This window comes from Gorilla gorilla, chromosome 18 (genome assembly GCF_029281585.2).
Source record: "Gorilla gorilla gorilla isolate KB3781 chromosome 18, NHGRI_mGorGor1-v2.1_pri, whole genome shotgun sequence".
Taxonomy (NCBI): Eukaryota; Metazoa; Chordata; class Mammalia; order Primates; family Hominidae; genus Gorilla; species Gorilla gorilla.
The window spans coordinates 96,746,561-96,765,243 of record NC_073242.2 but is presented as its reverse complement, the minus strand read 5'-3'; the positions used below and the strand labels follow the sequence as shown (position 1 = coordinate 96,765,243).

Here is an 18,683-nt window from a genome sequence, read left to right as displayed (position 1 = left end):
CTGCCCCCTGGTGGGCAGAAGCTCCAGCTACCCCGTGCCTCCTTTCCCTTCCTGTTTTTCCTTTCCCTTCCCCTTTGCTCCCAGGCCACAGCCTGGGATTGGCACCCTTTGGTGTTTTCTGGGCCAACTCCAGTTTAGCTCCACCTTGGGCCATAGTTCCCAGGCCCAGGGTAGGCCCCACCTGCAGGCTGAACCACCCTTTTCCCCTGCTCTCTTCTCCAAGCCTAGTTCCAGCCTCTGGGCTTTCTTCCACCTGAATTTCTAGGGCAAGTGCACATGGCACTGTCACAGCTGCAGTGTGAACACACCAGTGTCAGGCAGGGCCACAGCCAGAGGGTGTTGGAGCAGAGGGTCAGGAGTGTACCAGGCCATGTAGGAAAGACATTTTGCTTTTTTATTTTCTGTAAAACTCTGTAAATAAAATACAAAACCAAGGGATGTGGCTGGGCAGCGGCAGGGTGGCCAAGCCCCAGACACTGATTTGTGGCAAGGGATGTGCTGAGCCGAGGCTGGGAGGCACTTGACTGCAGGCACTGACTCTCCAACCCCAGGGGCAACAGAAGAATATATTAGATTTTCATTGCTAGGAATCTGTGGGGGAGGGGTATCTGGAGCCAGCCCTTACCCTCCCTGCCAGTGCCTGGTGAGCCCTGCAAGTGGGGGGAAAGGGGCACCAGGAACCCATGGGTGAATAGTTTAGAATGCTGTGCTGGCCATGCTGCCAGGCCCAAAGATGCGGGGCAGGGCGTCCAGGGACTCCTCCAGCCGTCGATGGGCAGACTGTCCCTCTTCTCCTGTAATGAGTGAGGATGAGGTCAAGGGTGGCCCTAGCCCCATCCCACTCTCCCACCCCTGGCGCCATCTCTCCTACTCCCATCAGCCAAGATGTCCCAGAACTCCACCCATCTCTCCCATCCCCCAGCCTCACCACACTGCTGTAGGCTTTGCCGGGCAGCTTCCCTCACAGCTTCTGTGTCAGTTTGGCAGAGGTACACCAGGGGCTCAATGCCCTCAGGAGCCTGTCAGGGGAGGGAGCATTGAGGTGGGCTCGGGGGAGCAGATGGGAGGGTTTCAGGGGTGGGGGTGCCGGAAGCGGACAGAGGGGTGGGAGGGTTGGCAGGGGTCACCTTGATGCAGCCTAGGGCCAGGCAGCCAGCCACTCGAGTCTGCACGTCCTCATCCTCCAGCTGGTCCAGGAAGCACAGGAGGGCCTGTGGAAGGGCGGGAGGACAGACTTAGCCAGACAGTGGGAGTCCAGGACCCCAGCCCTCGCCCTCAAGGGAGCCCTGTCCAACTCACCCTCTCCCGGAAGGTAGGGCCCAGTGACAGGCTCCGGAGCTGGGTGCTGACAGCAGCCATGACCTTGTTGTTGCCATGGACGAGCAGAGAGCTGAGGGCCCGCAGCCCGTCCCTTCGCAGACGCCCCTCGGGCGCCAATCTCAGGGCCTTCAGCACAACAGCCTGATCATCCGAGTTCAGATTCCGCACCAGTAGCACTGAAAAAAGGGGATATGGTGGGTGGGTGGGCAAGGTGGCAGGGTGAGGAGCCCCCGAGGGTGGGGAGGGCTTGTCCTCATGTCCTCAGACCCAAAGAGGCCACTATGTGATCAGGGCCACCGCCTCACCCTCCTCAGCGGTCTCAGTCACGTAGGCCTCCATGGTGGGGCTGTCCAAGGTTTCCACAAAACTCCAGAATTGGAAGACCGTGAGCTGCTCTCCAGGCCCTGGCTGGGGCCTTCTGGGCAGCTTCTGCCCCAGGGCATCCTCCAGGAACTTCACACACACTGCAGGAGGCAGTAGCATGGGCCTCAGAGTTTGGGTGAACACAGCTTTTAGAGGGGAGAGATGCTCCTATCCCAGGCTCAGGTCCAGGGGCCCCCTGTTCAAACCCCACCCATCTGGGTCCTTCTGCTCTAAGGCCCAAGTCTTTGCTGGTCTCCTCGGTGCCCAGTTCGTTTATCTGTGTGGGCTGACCTGGCTTCCTCGAGCTTCCTGTCACTGGGAATCTGAGCAAGGGTGGAAGGAGGAAGCAGCCCACTCACCAGCCTCAGCCAAGCCTGGCTGGCGCAGGGAGAGGCGGGCACCATACTGGTTGCAGAAGATGAGAAGCACCCGCTCCACCGGGCAGAGGAAGCAGCTGAGTCTCTCCGTGCACTGGTCCCAGAAGGTCAGGAAGCCAGGCCGAGAGGCCGAGAACTGCACCACTGTGAGGGGGTGAGGGAAACCGTCAGCAATAGGCAGGCAGGTGAGTAGAGAGCATGCAGATGGCGGTAGGCTGAGGTAGGAGCTTCAAGGCAGATGGCAGAGCCCGAACCCCCAGGGCCTTTACCTTCCTGGGCAGAGCTGGCCGGGATCTCCCACCGCCTGCTGAACTCGCATACTGCTTCCAGTACTCGGGCTTCCCGCAGCAGCCGCTCCAGGGCCCATGCCTCCTGGCAGCGCAGGGGCCCAAATGTGCCCAGTTTCTGGAGAACATGGGTGGCCAAGTAGCTCAGGCCTCCGGGTAGGGCTTGAGAGGATCGTGCTCAGGGACAAGTCCCAGCATGCACTGGGGGAGGTTGGGGTTGCAGAGTTGGGAGATACTCCATTCAGCAAGGGCCAGATGCCAAGGGCCCTGGGGCACTGGGGTGTGGCACTCAGAGGAGGTATAGAGGACCAGGATGGAAGGGCAGGACTCCCTGGGGTTAGGGGTTACAAAGGAAGGGTGGGGGAACGCCATCAGCCTCACCAGCAGGAGGCGACTGCAGTGGTACAGGTGCCGGACCAAGGCAGCATCCAGAGCTGGACACCCCGTGCTGAGGGGGCGGGCACTGGGTGAGTCTATGCTGTCCTCAGCCCCAGCCTCCGGGCTGCTTGGAGGCCTGAGGGAAAAATGGGGTCCACCACCCCACAGGCACACATCACCACCTGGTCACCAGCGTTTATTTTTATTAAGCTTCCCCCATGCCAGAAAGGAAGAAGATGATGCACCGACAGCAGACAGTGGGGTAAGTTCATGGAGGATTTCCAGAAGGAGGAAGGGGCTGGGACCAGCAGGTGGTAGTAGGGATCTCTGGAGTCAGTCTGTGCCATGCTACCTCCAGCTGGGACCACTGGGGATGGCATGGGTAGGAGTAGGCTGCAGGCGGGATGGTTTATGACAAGTGGACTGCAAAGGGTGCAGGGCATGGGGCTGTAGCCTGGGCAGCAGCAGAGGAAGGAGGGACCTGGCACAACTCTCAACTGGGAACCAGCAAAGGCCACTCCAGGACTGACAGTTGAGGGGCCAGGGCCTCTGGGACAGTCGGGGTTGAGAAGGAGTGGGGCAGTGCTGGGATCCCAGGGTGCACGGCGAGACACTGAGAGAGCTCCTTAAAGGACAGGTCCAAGGTGAGGCCAAGGGGAAGAGGAGGGGCTGGAGGCACCCAAGCTGATGGGGACCGGCAGGGGAGGCAGACATTGCAGAGATGAGGAGGGCGGTCAGAAGCACTGGGGACACACGTAGGATTGGAGACATGGGCATGAAGGACATGGGAGGGGTGGACACAGGTGCACCTGCCAGCAACTCAGTCCTCACATGCTCCACCTGGCCCTGCCTCACCTGTCCTGTCCTTTGACTTTCTCCCAATTCACCTGTTCCACCTTCCCCTGGTCCTGCCTCACCTTTTCCCTCTCACCTAGCCTCACACCCATCTTGCCTAGCCCCCTCACCTGTCCCCAGGAACATCATTGTCTTCATCTTCGTCTTCATTGAGGAAGCTGAAGCTCTCCAAGGCATGCTCCACAGTGATGCTGAGACTGGAGGCCCGGCTGCGAGTCAGACCTTGTCTCTGCTGAGGTTGTGAAGGGCATCAGAGCGGCTGCCGCCCCCTGGCTGCCCTCCCTGGTTGCCCTAGCCCAGCCCAGCCCTCCTCACCATGAGCAGACTCTCTAGGCGGGTCACCTCCTGCTCCAGGCCCTGCAGCTCAGGAAACTGGCCACGGTAGTCATCCAGGGCAGCCATTAGGGCCCCCAGTGCCTCCTCCAGGCTCCTGTCCCCAGACCCTCCGGCTGCCGTTGGGACTGGGGTCTGGACAGCCATGGCCAGGCTAAGGTCTGAATGCTGGGGTGCAGGGGTTGGGGGTGAGGGAGTGGGGCTTAGACTCTGAACCGTAGACTCTGGGGGATCTGGGGCAGGGCTTGTGAGGGGTTTCCTACTGGAATGGGCAGGACTTGGGTGGGGAGTTCTGGGGGCCATAGGGTCTGCCTGAGTGTAGGAACCGGAGACTGGGGGACTACAGGGAAGGGAGTCAGTGCCTGGGAGGGTGGGGTCTGAGTGTTTGGAGGGGCTGGAGAGGGTAGCAAGTTCTAGAGAAGTGGAAGGGCTTACATTTATAAGGATGGGGCTTGTGGTGGGATGGGTGGGGCTTGTGGGAGGATGGGTGGGACTTGTGGCAGTCTGGACTAGGCCCATACCACTGGGGGTAGGACTTGTAGTGGTGGGAGGTGACATACTGGTTTTGTGGGTGGGACTTGTGGGGGTATGGGTGGGGCTTGTGGGGGTGTGGGTGGGGCTTGTGGGGGTATGGGTGGGGCTTGTGGAAGTATGAGTGGGGCTTGCTGTGGTATGGGTAGGGCTTGGCATAGTGTGGGTGGGGCTTGTGGTAGTCTGGACTGGGCCTATGATATTGAGGGGAGGGCCTGTAGTAGTAAGGGTAGAGATTATGGGCTTGTGGGTGGAGCCTGTAGTAGTGTGAGTGAGGGGGCTTGGAGCACTGTGGGTAGTGGTAATGGCACTATAGGTAGAGCCTGTAGTGGTGTGAGTGGGGCCTGGCAGTTCTGAAGGGCCAGAGTCTGTGGACTTATGAACTGAGTCTAGGTGTGCAGTTGGGGCAGGGTCTGTAGATGTGGGGACAGAGCCTGTTGTACTGAGGGTGGAGCTTGTGGCAGAGTGGCCAGGGTCCAGGGCAGGAGGAACAGGACTGGGGTGCTCTCTATGGGTGGGAGCTGGGTGTGTAGGTGGGCTAGGTCCCCAGGCTAGGCTTTCTGGGCCAACGGCCTCCACTGAAGCCTCAGCCAAGGCAGCGTCTACACTAGCCTCACTGATGTGGCTCAGAGTCCGACTGTAGGGTGCATGCCCATTTGCCAGGACTGGGGCCACGGCCCCCTCCTCATCCAAGGGCCCAGAGCTGGGGGTCTCAGGCCTACGGAAGGCAACTTGGATGGGAAGGGGCTCGGGCTGCTGCACCAGGGGCCTAGGGGCTGATGAGTGGCGGGCAGTGCCTGAGAGCTGTGGGCTGGATGAGTCGTCTGAAGATTCGGATGACAGGGACCATGCTGTCCCATTCTCCAGCTCCTCCTGCCGTCGCAGCATGTTCTGAGAAAGAGGAGAGGGCATTTCAGAACCACCCCCAGGGAGCCTCTGGGGGATGGTGAGGCCTGGACCTGGGCTATGACTCACATAGAAAGCCTGTTCCCGAAGTGAGGGTGTGTCCGGTGGGCTCTGGCTATAGGTGGAGAAGCGCTTGGTGACTGTGGAGGCCTTGTTGACAGAAGAAGCAGCTGAGGGCTGGTCATCCTTGTCGAAGGGGCTGGGAAGGGAAGAGGCTGTTGGCAGGTGCCACAGCCCTCCTGGCCCTCCTCCAAGCCTCTCAGCCCCACCAACCTCCATGTGACTTCCAGGCTGAGCTTGATGGTACCAAGGTCATTGATATCCACAGCCACAACCTGGGGCAGGGCGGCAAACAGGTCCTTGGTCTCACAGGAGACACTGCCCACAACCACATGGTTGGCCAGGCCCTTCAGTTCTGTCACCTGTAGCCAAGAGTGCATGGTAGGGTCACAAGGGTGCAGGGGCTATGAGATCATGGGAAATCTGAGGTCTGAATTTGCATAGAACTTATAAAATGGTCATGGGAGGCTGAGGCAGGAGGATCACTTAAGGCCAGGAGTTCAAGACCAGCTTGGGCAACATGGCAAGGCTCTGTCTCAAAAAAAAAAAAAAAAAAAAAATTTTAGCCAGGCATGGTGGTGCACCTGTAGTCCCAGCTACTTGGGAGGCTGAAGTGGGAGGATGGGTTGAGCCCAGGAGTTTGAGACTGCAGTGAGGTATGATTGCACTGCTGCACTCCAACCTGGGTGACAGAGTGAGACCCGCCATCTCCTAGATAGATAGATAGACACATGCATGCTCATGGAGCCATGGATGCTTGAAGCAGCCTGGGAGCATGGGAATCACAGAGGTCTGCATGGTAGGGTCACTGAGGTCATAGAGGTCACAGCCTCATAGGAGCTTAGGAGGTCAAATATTCACAGGGTCAGAAGATCATGAGGAGGTCACAGGGTCAGGAAGCCATGATGTCCTAAGAGTCACAAAGATTGTTCCTCTCAGGGCCACAGAGATCATGAAGGTCATGGAATCATATCTTCACAGGGCTATGGAGCTATGAGGGGATCACAGGAGTAAGGGACTCAGGGTAATGGGGGTCACAAGGGGTTCACAGGACCAAGGTGGCCTGCCGTCCTGGGCAGAGACATCACCTTAATAGACAGAAATTCCGTGAGCAGAGGGAGAAAGATGGTTTCTTCACTGTCCCACACCTGCTTTCCACTACCCTCAATTCGGCCTCGTAGTTTCCAGCGCTGACGCCCATATTTCATGCAGATCTGGGGGAACAGGTAGAATGAAGCAGCCTAGGTGTTGGGACCCTACCGACCCAGCCCTTCCCTGCACATTCTCATACCTCATACTGATCGCCCACACACAGCCTGGCGAAGCCAGCCAGCCCTGAGAGTTGGAGGAGAAGGGGAGAAGTCGGTGAGCCATATTGGGGTTCTTCAGCATACTCCCTCCAGCCCCCCACCTGCCCCCACAACTCAGTACCTTTCATTCGGAGATGAAACTCGCCCAGCTGTGCCTCCAGCTCGCTCTCCAGCAGACACATGCTCTGGGAGGGAGGGGCAGGGACAGGAGGGGGTCAAGAGCCAGCCACTAGCCCTGCCACACCCTGTGCCTCTGCCTCATGGGCCCCCATCCCTCACCTCCGTGTACTCGCGATGCCCCCGAGTGGCCTCTGCCAGGCTGTCCCGGGCCTCTCGGCTTCCCGGGGACCCAGTGGTGTAGGCACGGACCATGTTGTAGGCACCATCCCGGAGACGCCGCTGGACACAGTATGCCTCATACAGCTCATCGATCTGGGAAGGTGAGTGGGGTGACAGTAGGGGGACTGAGACTCACCTCTGGGGTTACTCACCTCTGAGGCTGCTCACCCAGGGCCTGGCACCACCCCTCTTCTCCCTATGATATCCAACCCCCCACCCCACTCTGCACACATGCTGCACTTGTACCTTGCTGGCATGGAACTCCAGTCGTCGCAGGAAGCGTTCAATGGACTTGACTTGCTGGGGGAGAGGTGGGTCAGGAGGGGCCTGAGGCCCAGGGTCCTTACCCTCCCTGTGAGCCAACCCCTTCCAGTACCATTCCATGCATACTCACCTTGTCCAGATCATACAGGAAGCCCTGCAGGGGGTGGGGAGAAGGGGCAAATATTTAGGAGGGATGAGGAGGACTCCAGCAGAGGCACTCAGACTCATCACAGCTCCCCTTTCTCACACCACAGTCCACAAGCACTCCTGTCACAGTAGCAACTGACGCCCCTTCCTGCTGGTCTAGCCCTTGGTGGATGCTGGTAGCACAGATCTGGTCCCTTCAGCCCCCTCCAGGACCCCTCCTTCCACCTCTTCCCTGGGATTCCTTTTCCTGCAGCCCCCTGGGGAGAGCTCTGTGCTTCCTTGTGCAAGGTTCCCTCTGCAGGGGAACTCCCATCAAGCCCCGGCAGAAGTGTTCCCTCCTCCGGGAAGCCCTAACCTCTTCCCAAGAAGCACCATGCAGCAGTACCACTGCTCAGTACCACTGCAGCAGAATCTCCTGCTGTCCATGTCTGTAGGGGTCCCACCTACCCCACTGGAAGCTCCTGGAGCAGGTACTGAGTCCCAAGCAGAAAGTATGCACAGCAAAGTTTGGGGATAGAAAAGCCCCTCAGCCTTTCCTGATATCCCCTTTTCTACTCACACCTGAACCAGATCACTTAAGAAAATAGCCCAGATATCACCCAGGGCTGCCGTTGCCCAGCCCTCCACACCAAAGAGGCAAAGGGCATCCCTACCTCCCGCCACTCACCAAGCGGGAATTCCTCTTGGACTCCCTTATCTGCCCCTGGAGTTTCTCTTGCTCCTGCTGGTGCACTTCCAAGTAGGCCCTGAGGAAAGGGGCGACCACAAGAATGAACTCGGCTCTCCAGCTTCATGCTGCCCAGGGTGCAGACAGCAGGGAGAGGGCATGGGGCTGGAGAAGGTTCCTGCTAGCAGGATGCGGGCTTTGGGAGGGATCCCGGGACAGGGCTGGGAAGAGAGGAGCTGCTCACGTCAGGCCCCGCTTCAGCGCCGTGTACACCAGGTCCAGCCGCTCGGGCTGCGGCACCTTGGCGGCTGGGTGAGCCACGGAAAACATCCTGGACACTCGGGAGAGCGCGGGGGGCTTCCGTGGGGGCCCCGGCGGGCTGAAGACCGGGAAACTCCTGAAGGAGAGGCTGTCCTCAGAAAGAGGAGAGCAGGAGTCCCCCAGACTCTCACTACGCACCCCCAGACCCAGCCCCATCTGACGCCCTTTGACCCCACCAACCCTGCGAGGCCGCGTACCTGGGCCCCCGCTCGTGGCTGCCGAGGACGCCTGCGAAGGACTGGCTCCTACTGACCCGGGCGCTGAGCAGGCGGCGCTGCGGCCGCACCGACAGGGACATCATAGAGTGAGTCCGCGCGGGGCTCCCTGCGGGTGATCGGGGGGGTGTCCAGTACCAGTCGGATCCCCGAAGCCCTCTCCCACGCAGCGGGATCCAGGGCTGGCGCAGGTCTTTCCTGTCGCTAGGCACAGCTGCCCCAGCGGGCTCCGGCCGGGTCCGCCTAGTCCCGCCGACCCGGGCACTAATGACAGGACAGCCGCAGGCGACTCGGCCTCGGACTCAGCGTGGCCTCGGCTCGGCCCCCACTTCCTGCCGAGGTGCGGGCTCCGCCTGCCGCGGGGCAGGAAGGGGGGTCGCGCGGGGACCCTCCTCCGGCTGGGAAGGGGCAGGAAAGGGGCGGCGCGCGCGAAGAATGTGCGGAAGCGCCTGTTTACCCGGGGGCGGGGCAGCCTCCCCAGCCCTGCCCCCGATGCCCCCCCAGGGCACCCGGAGCTCGGGGCCCCCCACCCCGGGAGGCCAAGGAGGTCACGGGGCGGGGCGGGGCCACGCTCGGAGCCCTGCGGAGCTGCCCAACAGGCCCAGCCGGTGCGGGTTTGTCGCCCGCCCCCCGCCTGCCAGCGTGACCTGCTGCCCCCAACCCCCACCGGCCCCGGCGTCCCGGCGCCCTCCAGGCAGGGGGATTCCCAGAGCTGGGCGCGATGCCGAGAAGGGCCCCGCCCCCTCCTCTTTCCTGCGGCTCCCACCTGGAAACTGAGTCACGGACGTGCGCCTCCACCCCGGCATCGGCGGGGAGAGCTCCTCGGCAGACCCCCACCCCGCTTCGGCGAAACACGCACTCCTGGCCCCCAAACCCGGCCTGCTTCCCCTGGGGCCAGTCCCTGAGCTTTCGCAGCCCCGAGCCGGGTCCTACCTCTCTTCTTGGTGTTCATGGTGGGTCCGGGACGGCCCCCGACCCGCGCTCGCCCCCCGCAGACCCTCCGGCCCTGGCCACTTCCAGCCGCCCGGCTGGGCTCCCGGCTCGCTCCCAGCGGCTCTGGCTCGGCTTCGGCTCCTCCCGGCGCCGCCCCCCGCCCAGTTCCTGCCGCCTGACTCAGCCCGCCTGGATGGGGCGGGACCGGTGACTGGGGTTCCCCTCGGGGAGGGGACCGACGGGGGGTGGGGGGTCTGCTCGGCTGGGGTCAGTAATGTGCGTAAAGGGATTTGAGCATGGGGATGAATATGAAGGGATAGAATGGAGGCGCTAAGTGGAGGAAGTATCGGACATTAGAGTAGGGGGCTTAAAGAGTCGCTATTGAGGCCGGGCGCGGTGGCTCACGCCTGTAATCTCAGCACTTTGGGAGGCCGAGGCGGGCGGATCACGAGGTCAGGAGTTCGAGATCAGCCTGACCAACAAGGTGAAACCCCGTCTCTACTAAAAATACAAAAATTAGCCGGGCGTGGTGGCGCGCGCCTGTAATCCCAGCTACTCAGGAGGCTGAGGCAGGAGAATCGCTTGAACCCGGGAGGTGGCGCCACTGCACTCCAGCCTGGGCGACAGAGCGAGACTCCGTCTCCCCCAAAAAAGAGTGGCTGTTGAGCAGTGCTAAGGCTGAACACACAGAGGGCTGAGAGCTGGAGTTCTAAGTGTGAGAAGCTGGATAGTAGGGGGCTGAAGAGTGGAAAGATGGGCTAAGGGTGCTGATTGGAGGGGCTGTGCCAATGGAGGGCGGAGAGTTAGGGCACTGATCACCAGGGGACTGAGGCTGAGAAGAGAGGCTGAAAGTGTGAGGCTAGATCCACCCCATAGTGTGTGCTGCTGCGCCAAGATAGATGCAGAGAAGGAACTGGATGCAGAGTCCCACAGCCCCATGCACCACCCCATCCCTACTCCCACAGAGGGAGTGCTCAGCCTGAGCACTCCCCTCTTCCCAGGACCCAGGGGAAAAGATCAGGTCTGGCTGCCAGCCAGGGCCTCCTCCCTAGTCAAGCTGCATCCTAGGCTAATGCCCCATCCTTCCTGCCCCCAGCTCACATGGGCCTCTCAGGTTCTGCGTTCCCATCCTGATCCCCATCCCCAGTTCCTCTCTTTTTTTTTCTGTGTCTCCCAGGCTGTAGTGCAGTGGCACGATCTTGGCTCACTGCAACCTCTGCCTCTCAGATTCAAGCGATTCTCCTGCCTCAGGCTCCCAAATAGCTGGTATTACAAACACCCGCCACTATGCCTGGCTAATGTTTGTATTTTTAGTAGAGACGGGGTTTCACCATGTTGGCCAGGCTGGTCTCGAACCCCTGACCTCAAGTGATCAGCCTGCCTCATTCTCCCAAAGTGCTGAGATTACAGGCATGAGCCACCGCGCCCAGCCTATCTCTTCTTTGAATACCCCATGTCCACCTCTAGCCTGGATAGATGCCACCATGCCCATCCCTCCCTTGACCTTGGAGGGGCTGGATGCTCCCCCATCCCATAAACACTCTTGCTCCTTGAGGCTCAGTTCTCCCATACTGTGCTTACTTTCTCCCCAAAAGGCTGGGTTGGGCCCAGGGGTCTGCATTTCCACAAGTTCCCCCTCCCCCCGACAGATTCAGATGCAAGAGGTCCAGGGACCTCAGTTTGAGATATGTTATTCTCCCCTCCTCCTTGAAGGCGAAGCCTGGGTACCCTGCACCCTACACTGGTGACCTGTGCATTCCCATGGATTGCCTACCTAACGCTGGCCTCTCTGGTCCCTTCAGCCATCCCCAGTCTTATCACCTGCCTTTGGAATGCCCCCTTCCTAAACCACAACCACACTGATGCAACCCTCAGGCTTTCCATCACCCCCACCTCACCTGCCTTTTACCTGAGACCTCTGGCCCCTTGAGCCCTCACCCATTTATTCACCTATTCACTGAGTGGCAACCTTGTGCCAAGCATGTGCCAGTCACTGGAGATACAGCCCAGAATTTCACAGACACCACCCTGTGCAGAGCTCACAGTCCGCCTCTGCTTTCTTTTTTTCTGCTAGCTCCCTCCTACCTTCTCTTCTGTACCTTCCCTGCACAGCCTCCTCCCCAGCCTGGATCCACAGCCACCATCCCATCACTTGCCTGCTGCAAGTATCCTCAGCACTGCACGCCTCTCTCCCAGCTGGCAGAAACCAGCCCTGGGGAACCCAACTCCTGGACTTCTCTACACCTGCACACAGGTTGGCAGGAGTTGCCAGAGGTCTTGGCACAGCAGCCTGGCTGGAATCACAGAGCAATCCTCAACCTTGGCCAGGCCCTCACTGCCCACCTGGCAAATCCTCAAGTGTGACCCTAGTCATCTTTCTCCTTTTGGGGTGTTTCAGACTTTCTCCACAAGTCTCAGACAAGCTCAAGTCACTCCCACATGAAAAATAAAAATGGGCTGGGTGTGGTGGTTCATGCCTATAATCCCAATACTTTGGGAGGCAGAGGTGGGTGGATCACTTGAGGTCAGGAGTTCGAGACCAGCTTGGCCAACATGGTGAAACCCCATCTCTGCTAAAAATACAAAAATTAGCTGGGCTTGGTCGTGCACGCCTGTAGTGCCAGCTACCTGGGCGGCTGAGGCAGGAGGATCGCTTGAACCTGGGACGCAGAGGCTGCAGAGAGCTGCTATCATGCCACTGCACTCCAGGCTGGGTGACAGAGTGGGAGTCTGTCTCAAAAAAAAAGAAAAAAGAAAAAAGAAAAAAAGAAAACCCTGGAAACTGTCCAGATGCCTGTCAATGAATAATGGAATTACCACATAGCAAAAAGAATGAAAAATATACAGTGACATGCAACAATATGGGTGGATCTGAGAGCAAACCCAAGAGAGGACAAATGTATGACCTTGATAATAAGTTCAAAAGCAAGCAAAACTAATCTATGGTGATAGAAGTCAGCCTGGGAGTCTCCCTCCAGGTGTTGTGACTGAAGAGGCCACAAGGGTCTTCCAGGGTGCTGGTAATGTCCTATTTCCTGCTCTGGGTTAAATTTCCTGATCCTATATGAGTGTGTTCTCTTATGAAAATGTACAGAGTTGTACACTTAGGACATACACACTTTTTGTGTGCCTATTATATTTCAATGTAAAATTGGTTGTAAATAATTACAAAATGTTGGGCCGGTGCGGTGGCTTACGCCTGTAATCCTAGCACGTTGGGAGGCTGAGGCAGGTGGATCACTGAGGCTAGGAGTTTGAGACCAGCCTGGCCAACATGGTGAAACCCTGACTCTATTAAAAATACAAAAATTAGCCAGGTGTGGTGGCATGGCCTGTAGTCCCACCTACTCGGGAGGCTGAGGCATGAGAATTGCTCAACCCAGGAGGCAGTGAGCTGAGGTCGCGCTGCACTACAGCCTAGGTGATAGAGCAAGATTCTTTCTTAAAAAAAAAAAAAAATTACAAAAAAGAAATGACTCAGCCCAGTGCAGCGGCTCATGCCTGTAATCCTAGTACTTTGGGAGGCCGAGGCAGGTGGATCACCTGAAGTAAGGAGTTCGAGACCAGCCTGACCAACTTGGTGAAACCCCGTCTCTACTAAAAAAAAAAAAAAAAAAAAAAAAAAAAAAAAAAAATTAGCCGGGCGTGGTGGTGCATGACTGTAATCCCAATTGCTTGGAAGACTGAGGCAGGAGAATCGCTTGAACCCGGGAGGGGGAGGTTGCAGTGAGCCAAGATTGCACCACTGCACTCCAGCCTGGGCGACAAGAGCAAAACTCCGTCTCAGAAAAAAAAAAAAAAAAAGACTGCTTGTGGACCTTCTGTCTTTGTCCAGCTACTGCATTTCTTACTCCATCTTTCTCCTCTCCTTTCAAAGCCAAGTGTCTTGAAGAGATGTCTACCTGCATTTTCTCACTACACCCGCCTGCTTCTCTTCCCACCCTGGTCCAGTTTCTGTACCCACCACTGGACAAGGTCACCAGTGACCTCCCTGTTGCTGAACCCAGTGCCCATGTTTTATCCTTATCCTGCTTGATCTCAGCAAAGCTTTGGACTTCGTGGTTCCCCTCCTCTTCTTTAAGCCCTTCCTTCCCCTGAATTTCAAGAGACAATACGCTGGTTTTTTTTGTTTGTTTGTTTGTTTTTTTTGAGACGGAGTCTTGCTCTGTCGCCCAGGCTGGAGTGCAGTGGCGCGATCTCGGCTCACTGCAAGCTCCACCTCCTGGGTTCACGCCATTCTCCTGCCTCAGCCTCCCGAGTAGCTGGGACTACAGGCGCCCACTACCACGCCCGGCTAATTTTTTGTATTTTTAGTAGAGACGGGGTTTCACCGTGTTAGCCAGGATGGTCTCGATCTCCTGACCTCGTGATCCGCCCGCCTCGGCCTCCCAAAGTGCTGGGATTACAGGCGTGAGCCACCGCGCCCGGCCTACGCTGGTTTTCTATCTACCTCTCTGGCTGCATATCTTACTTTCCCACAGAGGCCCCTTCTTTCCTCCCATCCCTGAATGGGCCTTATCCTCCCCGCCCTTGGGCTGTGCACAGATCCCACAGCTCAATGCCATCTAAATGTTGCCAGCTTCCTTATCTGTCCTCCACCCAAGCCACTCTTCTGAGCACCAGGCCTCTGTATCCAACTGCCTGCTTGCTGCCTCCCCAGATGCTGCATGCACTGTCATAGTGCATGCTGGGTTTGAGGTTCCCAAACCAAATTCACCACTTTCCACCTGACTCTCCCTAGTCTCAACTTCTCCATGACACCCCACCATCCGTTGTTCAAGACAGAAACTAGGAGTCGTCCTGGATGTCTCAGTTAGCCCCTATGACCAGTCACCCCCTCCTGCCAGGTCACCCCCTCCTGCCAGGTCTGGCTCTTAAATCTCTCTGCAATCTGCCCCCTCACCTCTACCCCTATAGCCAGAATTCAGGTCCAAGCCATCACCAACTCTCCCCTCGAGCCCTACAGCTGGGCTTCTGATGAGCTAGAACCTTCCTGAGGGACTTCCTGTCTCCACTCTAACCTGCAATCATTCATTCATTATTCAGTAACAACACTGACCTTAAAATTGTAGCCACTTGACAGTGCCAAAAACTGTCCTTTATTGAGAGCATTCTATATGCCAGGCATTGAGCTTAGCAAACATCATCTCATTTAATCCTGGCAACAGCCTTATGGGGGTAAGTCCTATTAGCTCCACTTCGCACCTGAGAAACCTGAGGCTGTGTGACCTTGGGCAAGACACTTATTCAGCCTTTTGGGCTTCAGACACCCATCTGTAAAAAGAGGACAATAATAACAACAGCTATTTCCCAAGGCTGCTGGGAGGATGAAATGAGATCTCCTCTCATGAGGATGTCCCTCTATAGGAAGTGTTTGGGGAAGGGAGAATTGTATGTGGGGTAGAGACGTTGAGGTGGACTCACTATACCTAATTTTTTTTTTTTTTAAGACAAGGTCTCACTCTGTCACCCAGGTCTCAGTGCAGTGGTGTGTTCATAGCTCACTGCAGCCTTGAACTCCTGGGCTCAAGCGATCTTACTGCCTTAGCCTCTTGAGTAGCTGGAACCACAGGCATGCACCACCATGCCTAGCTAACATCTAACTGTGAACACACAACAAATACTAACTGCTATTATTTTTAACAGTCACACAGCCGGGCGCGGTGGCTCACGCCTGTAATCCCAGCACTTTGGGAGGCTGAGGAGGGCGGATCATGAGGTCAGGAGATCAAGACCATCCTGGCTAACACGGTGAAACCCCATATCTACTAAATATACAAAAAAAAAAAAATTAGCCGGGCGTGGTGGCTGGCGCCTGTAGTCCCAGCTACTCGGTAGGCTGAGGTGGGAGAATGGCGTGAGCCCGGGAGGTGGAGCTTGCAGTGAGCCAAGATCGCACCACTGTACTCCAGCCTGGGCGACAGAGCGAGACTCCGTCTCAAAAAACAAAACAAAACAGTCACACAGGTGGTAAGTGTCAAGACCATGATTCAAACCCAGGCTGTCTGACCCCAGGACTCTAAATCTTTAATATCACTCTATTCAGACTGATGTGAAATAGCCACAGCCACTCTTGTCCCAGGGAGAAAGCCCAGACTCTCTAACATGACCCACAAGGCCCTTCAGGATTTGTCCTGTCCCTCACATTCTTTCAACCACTCCTCTCCTCCCAGTCCCCTGCTTTCTCTGTTCCAGCAACTGAGACCCTCTCTCAATACCTGCAAGGTTCTTCAGAATCTGACCGGCAGCCCCCATCGCTCCTATTCCTTCTTCCCACTACTCAGCCCCAAGTCCCTCTCCTTCCTCAAGTCTACCCTATGACTTCTTCCTCCAGGAAGCAGGCCCTGGGTTGGTTCCCCCTTTTTGACTTCCTCCCTCTGAACCCCGAGACCACATAACCCAGTTGTCAGTTCTCCTTTAGGGCCTGTCTTCCCACCAGACTGAACCTTGTGAGACCTGGGGCATATCTGCTTGGCTCACCACAGCGCTCTGGGGGTCCTGTAGCACCTGGGAGATGAAGGAGGGGGAGCAGTGGGGGAAGCTGGGCTGCCTAGACACAGGAACAGCAGGTCCTGAGCTGTTTGTTGGTGGGGAGGATTTCAAGTCTGTGTCCACCCCAACTCCCCTACCCCACATGCAATCCTCCCTCTCCCTTCCCACTGGCTGATGGTATCGTATACCATCAGCAAGTGGGGCTCTGCTCCCTGGGATGGTGCAGGGTGGGGATCCCCTGGGATTCTGGACTTGGAAACCGCTGACTGTTCCATCACTTTTCTGTCTCTGGTTGGCCCTCTGCTGCCACCATCCCCCGAGTCCCATAGGAACTAGGATGTCTAACTGTTGGTACAAATGACCATCATAATGTCCATCTGAGTGACCGCTTCGGGAGATGGGCGGGCAGGATTGCCCTTGCTGGGTGAGAGCAGGTAGGGAAAGAGCTGAACCCCTTGAGCTAAGGCAGAAGGGCCACCTCAACTGGTGGGGGACTGGCTGATAAGAACCAGGGGACTCTCTGGGCTCATGTCAGCCCTACAGTCTGTTCCCAGGATGGGAAATAACCCAGATCCAAGGTTCCAAAGGTTATGAGGCTTGCAGCACAGCCAGGTCAGGATGGCCGTGAGTGGAGCCCTGACCTGTCCGCATGGCCCCAGATCCTGCAGCCCCGCTATACTTCCTACACACCAAGACTGGCACACCCGGGTGCGGCGGAATATCCCACCACCTGGGCTGCCCATCTCAGCACTGTGCCAGGCCAGCTGCCTCTCTGGGAGTCCCCGGGTCTAGCCCCGCCCCGCCCCGGGGCCGCCCCGACCGAGGTAAACAGAGGCTAAAAATAACCTGGGCAAGGGGCGGCTGCAAGGGAGAAGGGGGTCCCTTCTGAGCCTGTCCTTGTCTCCATGGCAACTGCCCCCAAACCCGGCGGCTGACGTCATCTCGCAGCTGCCCAAGCGTATAGGAGGGAGGGGGAGCGGCACAGCCCCGGACCCCCCACCCCGGAACCGGGCGGAGGCTGTCGGGTGGCCTCACTTCCTGCCGGCCCCCTCCCTGGTCAGCTGGTTACATTCCCTGGCCGCGCGCTGGGAGCCTGGCGGCCTCCCCCGGGCCGGGCCTGGCCAGGGCTGAGTCCGAGCGGCGGCGCAGAGGGGCCGCCGTGACTCACCCGCGCCCTCCCCGCCCACTTCTCTCCAGCAGGACCCAGCCCAGAGTCCTGAGTCCTCCCCTCACCCGCACCCAAACCCAGACCCCTGGGGCGGCTCACCTTGCTCCTCTCTCCCGCCGCAGTCACAGGACCCAAGCCGGAGAGGGGGGTGGAAGAAGGAGCTATGCCAGTCCTCCTTGTCCCGCTGGAGTATTTTGTACCTCAGCCCCCAATTATCATCCATCTCCTCCCTCCAATACCACGGAGGTGGGTGTCGCAGGGGCAAGGACTCAGATCTAATCCTCGCTTCTCCCAAACCAGCTGTGTGACCTTGAGAATACTACTAACCTCTCTGGGCCTGTTTCTGCATATGCCAGATGGTCATAACCCTCCTCAGATGCTGTGCGTTGGCCGAACGCGGCAGGCCCAGGGCGCGGCCCCGCAGACTGCAGCCAGGGCACAAGGATTGTTACATGAGGCTGCGCACAGTAGGTGCTGGGGCGGCCAGCCTGGACACACGTTAGAACTGGCTGGGGAGGGTCTGTAGGGGAGGCCGGACTCAGGCCTCACCCTGGAGAGGAGGACAAAGGGTGCTGAATCTGGACTGAATCCGACCTCTAGCCCTGGTGAGCAGCCCCTTGCCCAAACCAGTTCTGCAGAGTGCCCAGGCCCGGCTGTTGCAGGAACCTTGCGCCAACCTCCATTTCCAGGGAAAAGCTCCGTTCCCCGACAAGGACGATCCTCTCCGGCTTCGGCTACGCCAGGTTTGGGCGGAGAGCCCGGCTCCAGCCCAGGCTCGGTAACCTCGGGGCCGGCCACAAAGCCGCTTAGGCCGTACCCTAGAGCTAGGAGGATTAGCTCAGCTCCTAGGCCGGCCCGCACCCTTCGTCGCCCCCTCCCCATTTCCAGCCCAGCCTCCCCTGCGGCGAAGGCAGCAAGGGCTCCCGGGGAGCGCGCGTGCCAGGGCCCAGGCTGGCGCCTTGAGCCCGCTCTCTGGCCTGGCCCACCCCAGCGCCCCGGGGCACCGGCCGCCAGGGCCTTGCCGTGGGAGGAAGGCAGCAGCGCCAGGCTCTGCAGGCCCGGAGGCGGCGGCTTTTGTGGGAGAAGCTGCGTTCTCCACGCCCGGGGGGAGGGGAGGAAAGACAAGGCGCGGCCGGGGTCCGGGAGATGGGGTGAGGCGGGACAGAGCCGCAGATCCCGGACCCACCGGGCGGCGCCGGCGGGGGGGCACCAGAACCTCCGCGCCTGCTCCCCGCCCGGCCTGCAGCCCCGGAAACGGCGCGGACACTCACATGGCTGCGCGGACCTCGCGCTGTCCTTGCGCTCGGAGGTGCCCGGCCTGGTCGCGCCGCAGCTGCCGCTGTCGCCGCCGCAGGCGCCAGCCCCTCCCTCCGCCCGCCGCCCCGCCGCCCCTCCCCTGGCCCGCCGGGCCCCACCC

At 58.7% G+C, this 18,683-nt stretch overlaps 1 protein-coding gene across 8 annotated transcripts; it reads right to left on the bottom strand.

The window, feature by feature from the left end:
* Positions 1 to 373: 373 nt before the first annotated feature.
* Positions 374 to 18,672, bottom strand: RIPOR1 (RHO family interacting cell polarization regulator 1). 8 transcript variants are annotated; one of them, XM_031002728.3, is made up of 22 exons: positions 18,538 to 18,672; positions 8,656 to 8,782; positions 8,382 to 8,534; positions 8,138 to 8,216; positions 7,454 to 7,477; positions 7,306 to 7,359; positions 7,000 to 7,152; positions 6,842 to 6,905; positions 6,702 to 6,745; positions 6,499 to 6,624; positions 5,624 to 5,772; positions 5,420 to 5,549; positions 3,896 to 5,335; positions 3,691 to 3,812; positions 2,729 to 2,861; positions 2,330 to 2,465; positions 2,043 to 2,204; positions 1,626 to 1,784; positions 1,300 to 1,496; positions 1,128 to 1,211; positions 929 to 1,019; positions 374 to 794 (listed from the first exon to the last, which is right to left on the bottom strand). In XM_031002728.3, exons 2-22 carry the CDS (start codon positions 8,757 to 8,759, stop codon positions 697 to 699), a joined length of 3,702 nt encoding a protein of 1,233 aa, XP_030858588.3. In that variant the 5' UTR covers positions 8,760 to 8,782; positions 18,538 to 18,672; the 3' UTR covers positions 374 to 696. The 8 variants fall into 8 exon arrangements, with proteins under 8 accessions (XP_030858588.3, XP_055222149.2, XP_055222144.2 ...); XM_055366174.2 differs by having other exon boundaries at positions 3,691 to 3,809; XM_055366169.2 differs by lacking the exon at positions 18,538 to 18,672 and adding an exon at positions 17,366 to 18,477.
* Positions 18,673 to 18,683: the final 11 nt, after the last annotated feature.